Below are 9,477 nucleotides of genomic sequence, written 5' to 3' on the forward strand. Positions count from 1 at the left end.
TACTGGACTCCCAAAAACCCAAGACCAAGAAGTATTAATGGAAAAATCTAGCAGCTCTTCACCCAGTCCAGGTTCTATACCTTTTTTTAGGTCCTGGCCATGGTCACAGTCTAATAGAATTGAGTTAAGAGTCCAGGTATGTGATCACAGAATGAGTAAAACACTGGCAGAACAAGTTACTGAATTTGTTCGGTCTTTGCACCATAAGAGCTGTGTCTTGTTTAAGCCCAGCTGGCAACAAGCAGCCCTTAGCTGCTCACTCACCCACCTCCCCCAACTGTGAAATGGGGAGAAGAATCAAAAGTAAAACATGTAGGTTGACATAAAAACAGTTTAGTAATTGAAACAAAGTAAAAAGGAACAATAGTAAATAATTAATAATAACAAAAAGGATTAAAGAAAGAAAAACAAGTAATGCACAAGACAGTTGCCTACCACCCACTGACTGATGCCAGAGCCCATTCTTGAAGCCTGATCTGTTCCCCCTTCCCACTGACTCCCCAGCTGATGTTCTGGGTATGACATTCGAGGGTGTGAATATCCCTTTGGCCAGCTCAGCTCCCTTGTCCAGCTATTTTCCCTCACAGCTTTTTTTTTTTTTAAGTTTTTTGCTCCTCCTCACTGGCAGAGCAGGAGACATAAAAAAGTCCTTGATTTAGGATAAATGCAACTTAGCAACAACTAAAACATCAGTGTGTTATCAACATTACTCCCATACTGAATCCAAAACACAGCACTGTGCCAAGTACTGAGAATAAAATGAACTCTCTCCCATCTGAAAACAAGACAGCCTGTGAGAAGGACATACAAAGATCATGGAGGACAAAGCACACAGACTTAAAAAGTCACCTACCTGGATTGCTTCTGCTAGTGGGAAACCCATCCACAGATTAAAAGACTGCAGAAAGAAGTGAAAAAGGAGGCAGCTAGAAAGGAATTCTCCATATTGACTTCTTTTGAAACAAGTCCTTTACCTACTGTGCTTGAAACCAAGCTAGTTGAGCTCCACAGAACAGCATTAGCCCCCCCTCCATGGCCCCCCTAGATCTAAAAAGTTTGAAGTTTGGTGTGATATTTCCAATGTGGTAACATGGAAAGAAAAAGAACAACAGAAATAATTATGTCACTGTACCTCTGATTGTAAAGGAGCCTCCAAAGCAAAGTCTTCTATATTTTGCTTTGTAGATTCATCCATGTAATAAATACAAGGTAGACATCAGTAAATATAATTCCTGTTCTAGATGGCACTTTTATAATTGTATTGAGGACTGAATACTTTCAGAACACCACACATGACTGTTGTGGGAAATAAAATAGTAATTATGTTACTTAGCACTTTTCACTTTATTTAAACTGATGCAATTTCTACGGAGAGAGTAGGTAGACAGGTATGGCAGGTAGATAGTAGGCAGGTAGAAAGTCACTGCAATTATCTAATATGTGCCATGGGTTTTAATCCTCCTTTATTGCAGATTATTTGGTTTCACAAACTAAGATGTTTCTAAGTCTCTCTCTAGTTCCCATACTATCTCATACCAAAAACACCTCCCCCTTTTTACTTGTAAGCATTAAAATACCTATATAATTTATTTATTTTACACAGAGTCCTATAATTTTTTTCTTTCAGTAAAAGAAATCAATCCCATTGGGGTTTTTTTATGAGAAAAGCGATTTATTTTTAAAAGACTGAAAATAACTTCTGAGTTGCTTTACACATATTTCAGTAAATCATTATTTTAACTCCTCAGCAGGTAGCAGCAAAAAGTTATTTACAATGTCATATTAATTCTGTACTGTATTAAGTAATTTTTTCTTAAATTTCCAATAAAAAACTCTCTACTGTCAGATAGTTATACCATATGGAAGAGTTAAAAAGAAAAATCAGCCTATCTGTTTATTCCAGTTCTTCAGGATCACTTCAGCTGCATCTAGTGTGCTGTCTTTCTGCAAAACAAGGAACAACACTATTACTGCAAGAATGGAGTTCCTGAAAAGAGTCAGTCATGATTATATCATCTCAAATCGGTATTTGGTTGTTTCAGTTGCATCCTGTAAATATCTTTTCAGCCAGTTTTTCATTGACAGTTATTATGTACAAATCTGGACTATACAAAGAATTCAATGCTGATTTCTTGAAAATATTTATTAGATTTAATTAAAAGATGTCATCTCAGCATTCATATTATCCCATTTAATGAAAGCAATACTTACATAAATTCATGGCATTAATGTAGTGATGCAACTTAGCAGTTCTGGTTTGGAGACATGCTAGCACACTTTCCAGTTGGGATTTTTTAATCTCCCTGCAACCCTGTTATGCTGTGAAGATTTAAACATAATCCCTCCAAACTGTGTAGCTTGGCTGCAGCCTGGTGAGTCATGAAGGCAGTCTAACTTGAGATGATTTGTGCTGTTTATCAGCCACAGGTACAACAAGTAACTTCATCCTGGTTGTTCCTGGCTCAGTTTATACCATAGATTTACACCTCATCAAAAGAAGTAAGTTACACAGGGAGAAACTCCGCTTTTTTACTGTTTCAGGCTAAGGCTCTGATCTTTACACAGGACAGTTCAGGATTTGCACATGTTCCATTATGCTGACTCTGTTACAGAACAATTAGGAAACATCTTAGGGCTTTGGGCTTATCAAAGTTTACATACCTGTTCCCAGATCTTCCAGTCTTTCAAGAACAGACTTAACAGGAGGAAAAATATGTGCAAAGAAGGTGCTCACAAAATGGCAAAAATCAGCCAATTCACAAAAAAACATGTTTTCTTTTGTAATTTGGAGCCCACGTAAAACTCTGTGTATTCTCAGGCAAGCAAGCTAAATTTGAAGGTGACCTCTTCACTGTTTTTGTTGTTGGACACTGAATGGGCATGGGGCACACACTCTGCTATAGAGTTATTGTCTGCTCTGGATTATCACTTTAATTGATAGCTTACTTGTCTCAGTAATTTTCACTGACACCACCAGTCAAGAATGTTTTTAAAAATCAATACAATAAGCTTAAAAGGTCTACCCATCCACTTGTTTTCTGCAAGTTGCCCTTCTTAGCCATGTCACCCACACTGATGGTGTAAAGTCTCTCAGCAAAAAGACAATTGAAGATACTTTGTGCTGAATTTTACACCAAACTAACTTTTTGTTCCTAAAAGCTTTCAATACAAGAGACCCTGGGAAAAATGTAAAGTCAGTTTGTTGCATATTCCTGTATTGCATTGATTTTCAGGACACAAGTTTACCTTAATGAAGCAAAAACGTATGTATTTTTCAAACTGTTTCTTTGTCTCAGGGCCACAGAATGCAGAAAGAGGAATTGCTGACAGCTTCTGAAACATAAAACAAAAATAGCATTTGCTTATTTAAATGTGTACAAAAAATCTGGTTTAGGCATGATGATTTTACTATTCTGTTTCTTAGAACTCTCCCTCCCAACACATAAGGGAAAGACAAGGTTCAGTTTTATACGCACTGGCTAGGGTTTACTAAAATCAAATTACTTTTCTTAAGTAAAATATTTCAAAGGTACTTTTGTACAACTAACACTTAAGCATGCTGAAAGAAAAATGCTGGGATGTGGCACAAACCTACAGTATACATTTTCAACATACTTAGCAATATTTTAGTCACACCATATGAGCAACATCAAATAATCTTTTGAATGGAACACTTCTGCTACATTATTTAAGAACTACAGTTGCACTTCTCTTGCTCTCAATAGAAAAGCATTTCTAAAACTAGAGTATGACTAAGACATCTTACCTTAGATGCTATCATCCATCTGACAAATTTATAATCATAAGGTTGTTTCTCATCTTCATCAGAGAGATCCACATCTAAATGTAAAACAAATATGTTGTAAGATTTCCTAGACTCCAAGAAAAAGGCATTAATTAACAGCTTGTATTACAATTAATACTTCAGCATGAAGATATAGGTTTTAATATCTAATTTTAAAATTATACTATAAGAAGTAAAATAGGCCAACAGATTGAACCTTTCCCTTCTGATCTGAGCCCTTGCTTTCCATCCAAAAGCAAATTGAGACGCAGCTTGGAAGAAAGCCCTGTAACACCCCAAGGAGTCCTGAAGTCTGGGCTATGGAGGGTACTGAAGAGTGCACTTATTGCATGTATGGCAATAATCCCTGAAAATGCAGCTTTCTCATCTGTGAAAATGGGGTACCTAAAACTTCCTGACACGTGATTAAACTGTGATATCCTGTGTTTAAACATTGCTGTCTGAATGACAAATGCCATTTAGATGAATTAGTGAAAAAATGTGGAACTAAAAACCTTTCCCTGTGGGAATTCTTCCTCTGAAGCTACCATAACCTGAATTTTCAAAAAGTTTGTAAATTTTGGTAGTGCTGTACAGTGTTTAGAGATCAGAATGTTTCAAAGAGCCTTTAGGGTGTGACGTCAGATTAGGAAAAACAAAGAAACAAAGAAAGACCAGAAAGAGGAAAATACAAATGGTATGAATTCAGGGTATTATCCAGGTGCTTGGCTCTCAAACATTTTCATAATCATAGACATTTTGAAAATAGGAATGTTTATCTACCTCCTTTATCCTCTAAAAACTTGTCAAAGCTTTGCATAACACGGACAACAAGTTAGGATCACAAATGCTTTGCTGAAGCTCATTAAATCTACTTTACCAGCTAAGGTGAAACTTAAAATTTCAATCCCAGTTAGTACTCCTGACATTATGCACACGTATGTGTGCATACGAGATAAGAATGTAGTTTAAAATGAAAGCTGCATTTTCTGATTAGCCAAATTTACTTTCCACGCGCTCTTTAATAAACTTTATACTGACTGAGTGTGGAGACATCAACAATCATAAAGTATCCTCCATCTGGAATGACAGGCTTTAGTCCAGCCTCTTTCAGCAGCTGAGCCATCCGGTCACGCTTGCTTTCCAGCTCTCGAGACAGGGAGTAAAAATAGCAGTCGGGGTCGTCCATGCGCCTGTAGTCTATCCAAAGTGCTTGTGCCAAAGCCTCCTGGAAACACAAACCCAAGAGACTCATTAGCACTCAGTAAACTCACAGACACTCACACTTCCTGCTGAAATCATGGGAATTTTTGTTCAATCCTGGCCCCTTATTAGCCAAATCACCACACAAATGACACAAGCTACAACTGTAATCTGTTTGTTACTTTGTGCTGAGGCAACACCCAAAACACCCCCAATATTTTGCTAGGCACTAAACATACGCAGAAGTCAGAGTTTTTGACACAAGGGTTTACAATCTGAAGTTCAATTTAATTGTTCAATAATAAGGTACCATAGAATACTAGACACTAGCAGACAGAACTTTCATTTATATTTGCTAGAAAAACCTTAGATTGTCATCTTTTATGCAAGAAGTAGGTGAAAGATGAAAGAATCTGCAAGATTGATTTTTTTAAAATATCCGGTGAGCTGACCAAATTTGTTTCCTCTTTTTAAACCCTAGAATATGTATTTTGACAACTAAAAATTCATTGTTGTGATTGTTGTTTTATTACATAAGGCCAACAGCTTTCTTACACCAGAAAACAATCTCCTTTGTCCCATCTGTACCTACCTGTAATGGAGTTGGGCAAGTATATAATGTATTTTGGTGAACAACTTGCAAATGCTTAATCAGGTGCTCAGGACCAATGGACCAGCCAAGCTAAGGGAGGAAAGCATGCATATATTATACTTATGGGCAGTGGTGTTACTAAAAGATAACAAAAACTAAAAATTAGCCAATGTTTTGAGGTTTTCTATTCTAAGAACTTGTTTTGAAAAATTATTAAGAAAAATATGGTTTACACAAAGTTTGGTGTATACCTTTTAAAAATGGTTGATTTGAGACAGCAATTATAGTTTCCCTTATCTCTCATAGGATACTGAGCAAACTTCTAACTCTTCATATAACAAGGGTTAGAAATCAAACTAAACATTTATTAGGAAGGTTATTTCTAATTGGTTTAGAACCTTTCCATCTCTTAAACTCCTGTGTCAAAGCCAGTTTGAATATAAAAAAAAAAAGCTCAGTCCTGAATCATATGTGCTGTGGATCAGTTTGAACACAGGTGATGAAGAAGAATTTAGTTGTCAAAAATTTTTTTTTCACTTTCTCATACATATTTAAAAGCTAAGATGAGAAAACTGGGAAGTTAAAATATCATAATATCCATGTTTTCTCCAAAAATTTACTGATTTTGAACAAATCATACTGTGTTGGTTTTTTTAGTAATTTACACTCACAAGAGTTTATCAATTAAGAGACAAGATATTTAAGATATGGGTGTTAAAGATAAGTAATTTCTCCAATTGAATGGTATTGTCATGTTTTGGAGACATGAAGATTTGCCAGAAACTTTCAGAACACAGGTCATAAAAACAGAGGCATTTTTAGAGTAATAAATGCATTCTGTTTATATAACTTAACTCATTTATATTGATTCTTCTTACCTTCCAGCCAGTTACACTGTATGTTTTCCCAGCACTTCCTATAGTTACTGTTCTTTCCCACATACCTGGCAGCGTAGCTGTAACATAAAATAAAATTAATTTGGTACAAGTGCACTCACATATTCCATGTAGTCTGAAGAACTGCAGTGCCCCTATCTCAGAGCTGTGTGTTCATTGCAGCATCCTAAACAAACAATGAGAATATTCTAAAATTACAGCAATTGTAACAAATGAGAAAAGATATATGGGCCAGTGCTTTTTAGCAGTGGTAAGAAGGTAAGGATTAATGAAAGGAGAAAGAAGAGACAGAAAATAAGAGGTACAGTTTGTAAACTACGTGTTAGTTATCTCAGCAAAAATGGACAATTATCCATAAGAAAAATATGATCGACGGCTACCCATTCACCCTAGGACAGATTATTTCTGATGCCTGGTAATAGTACACAGTATACACAACATTAACTCAGGCACTGCAATCTTTACTAGAATTGTCCAATTCAGTGTCACTGGCTGTCACAAGATACCAGAAAAATAAAATAATTACTAGGACTTCTTAGTACTTACTACTATCTCCCACAAAAAAAAAAAAAAAGTGTCACTGCATTGGATAAATTCTGTAGAGGTTATTATGGAAACACAAGAGTTAATAAATAGGGAAGTAACACACTCATTTTTATTGTATTGTTTTTATAGACTTAAAAGTAACAAGGAATATGAGAAACTTAAGTAAAAAAAGAGCAGAACCAGTTTCTTTCACTGAAATAATGTTATTGTTTACAGTGTTACCCTGAAAGTTCTAGAGTATTTTAACACTAAAGTTAAAGATGATATCATGGGATCTATTAGAGAATCTGTACCTAAACTTAGCTGACTAACTTTCTCGGCTTTGATTTGCATTTTCTTTATACAGTATTTTTACATTTTATGCTAAATTACAGAATGTCTTTTGTTCAACTGGAAATGTTTTGGTTTGAAGCATTAAGATGTTGATGACAATGGAATTACTGCACCTTAAGAATTCACTACCTCTCTGTAAAGATGAAGTGTAGCTGAAAATGTGTTTGGACCTGTTGCTGTTGAAAAGGAAAAGGGATTACCTTACACCACACACACAGATTTTGATTCTGAAGACAGCCTTGCATGAAATGCTAAGGCCATGAAACACCTGCTAAGCCCATGTAGAAATCTTTAACCAACTTCACTTTCCAACTGGGACACATGATCAGTTACTGTTAGGTAACCTGTTAGGATGCAGTGACTCAGATTACTATCACATTAATGTACCCAAAATGTTCTCCTTCTTCCATGTCTGAAGGTCTTTAAGACACTATCACTATCAAGTCAACCACAACAGCCACGGAATTAGGTCACCCTCAAAACAGACTCACAGCCTATGCATGGCCAATACAATCAGTGTTCTGCAGCTGGGTGATCAGCAACTGTGCAGCTGAGCTAACAAGTATTGCAAGTCATTTAGATATAATTTTCTTTCTATTACTCATAAGCTTCAATTTTCACAATGATGTAGCCCCCACCAATGGATTTTCTTGTCACTCTACAAATATAGAATTGAAGCCTAGAAGCAAAATTATTCAGCATTCAACCAGTGGTAGAACCATTAAAATAGGTAAGTCTTTTCATGTCTAATTTATACTTAAGTGTCTTGATTTCATTTGTTTAATCTTAACTATATGCCTCTATTGCACACTACTGAAATGTGCTTCAATACAACGATAAGTACATCAGAACAGATAGTTCATGCAAGATGCTACCATCAGAAACAAAGTATCTGTACATATGAGAAGGAAGCTTTGGACTTTTCAAATACATCAGCAGAGCCAACCCAAGGCCACCAGAATAGAAACTTTCACAGAAATACATAGCTGTAGCATTATAGAACTGGCAAAGGAGTTCAGTAACCTGCATTAGGTTAAAATGTTCTGAGGCAGTGGGAGTGATTCCATTAACTTCTGAATCTTGGATCAAGTAAAACAAGAGGATCAGGAACTTGGCATCATTATTTGTTTTTCTGGTTTGTTTTTGCATGGTCCTTTACCCCTGTAGCAACACTACCTGAAGATTTAACAGGCTTTCATAATGCACTTGCAGGACTTATTTCATTGAATTCACTGTCCAGTATTTAATCCTGTCTCCATCCTTCGGACACACAGGGCTCATGCACTATGTCCACAATGACCTTTATACTATTTTTTAGTTTATATAATTTGTGGAGCAAAAACAATTGTGTTCTTCATTGTCCATTTCCCTCATTGATTATCTCTACAAAGCCTTGAGAAAGAAGTTCTAATTCCTGTCCCTTCTATTAGTTCTTCAGCAAAGCACTGTCTAATACACATACACTAACAGCAGCTATACTTGTCATGGCCAACAAAGTAACTGAATAAGGATGGCAAATTCATATGATCATAACTGATTTACAAGCATCAGTTCCACTGGTTTCTATGGATATCTGCTCCAAAGTCGCTTAAGAGCTTTGAAAATTCTATTTGGAAATTATTCTTTAAAATATTTTTTAGAAAAGATAGGGGCTATCCTCTTTAGAGCCTAAACATTGAAAAATTTCAAAGCTTCAAGTTTAAGCTTCTTCCAGCAAGCATTGTCCTTGGGAGGCAAGTTCACAGCATCATTCCACAACCACTTCTCAGATGCCACAAAAATCAGTACCTATTTTAATGTGTTTTTTCCCTTTATACACCAGCCATTCATACACCTCATCACTGATGCACAGGGTGTCATGTTTAATACAGAGATCAGCTATTACTTGGAGTTCTTCTCGGGTAAAAACCTGGGATATAGAAAAAGTAAAGGAAAATGCATTAATCACAGTATTTAAGGCATTCTTTGAAATTAAAGTGGTGTTAAAGCAGGACTCTTACCTTTCCTATTGGGTTGTGTGGGGTATTCAGAATAATTGCCTTTGTTTTGGAATTAAATTTATTTGCAAGTTCAGCAGGATCTAGGACCCAATCAGCACTAGATGCAGAGTTTCCATCCTTTTT

The 9,477-nt window shown here is 36.0% G+C and overlaps 1 protein-coding gene across 5 annotated transcripts in view; it reads right to left on the bottom strand.

Annotated features, from left to right (window-relative positions):
- Positions 1–317: 317 nt before the first annotated feature.
- Positions 318–9,477, bottom strand: part of KYAT3 (kynurenine aminotransferase 3) — a 23,392-nt gene continuing 14,232 nt past the window's right edge. For all 5 annotated transcript variants that reach the window (XM_083867868.1, XM_083867867.1, XM_083867871.1 and 2 more), the window contains 8 exons: positions 9,355–9,477; positions 9,143–9,263; positions 6,458–6,534; positions 5,580–5,669; positions 4,826–5,012; positions 3,767–3,840; positions 3,247–3,333; positions 318–1,944 (listed from right to left, as the gene is read on the bottom strand). In XM_083867868.1, coding sequence (XP_083723994.1) covers positions 1,882–1,944; positions 3,247–3,333; positions 3,767–3,840; positions 4,826–5,012; positions 5,580–5,669; positions 6,458–6,534; positions 9,143–9,263; positions 9,355–9,477 — 822 coding nt within the window. In that variant the 3' untranslated portion in view covers positions 318–1,881. The remainder of the gene's footprint in view (positions 1,945–3,246; positions 3,334–3,766; positions 3,841–4,825; positions 5,013–5,579; positions 5,670–6,457; positions 6,535–9,142; positions 9,264–9,354) is intronic.

The sequence above is a fragment of the Zosterops lateralis genome, assembly GCF_965231275.1.
Source record: "Zosterops lateralis genome assembly, chromosome: 9".
In the NCBI taxonomy this organism is placed as follows: Eukaryota; Metazoa; Chordata; class Aves; order Passeriformes; family Zosteropidae; genus Zosterops; species Zosterops lateralis.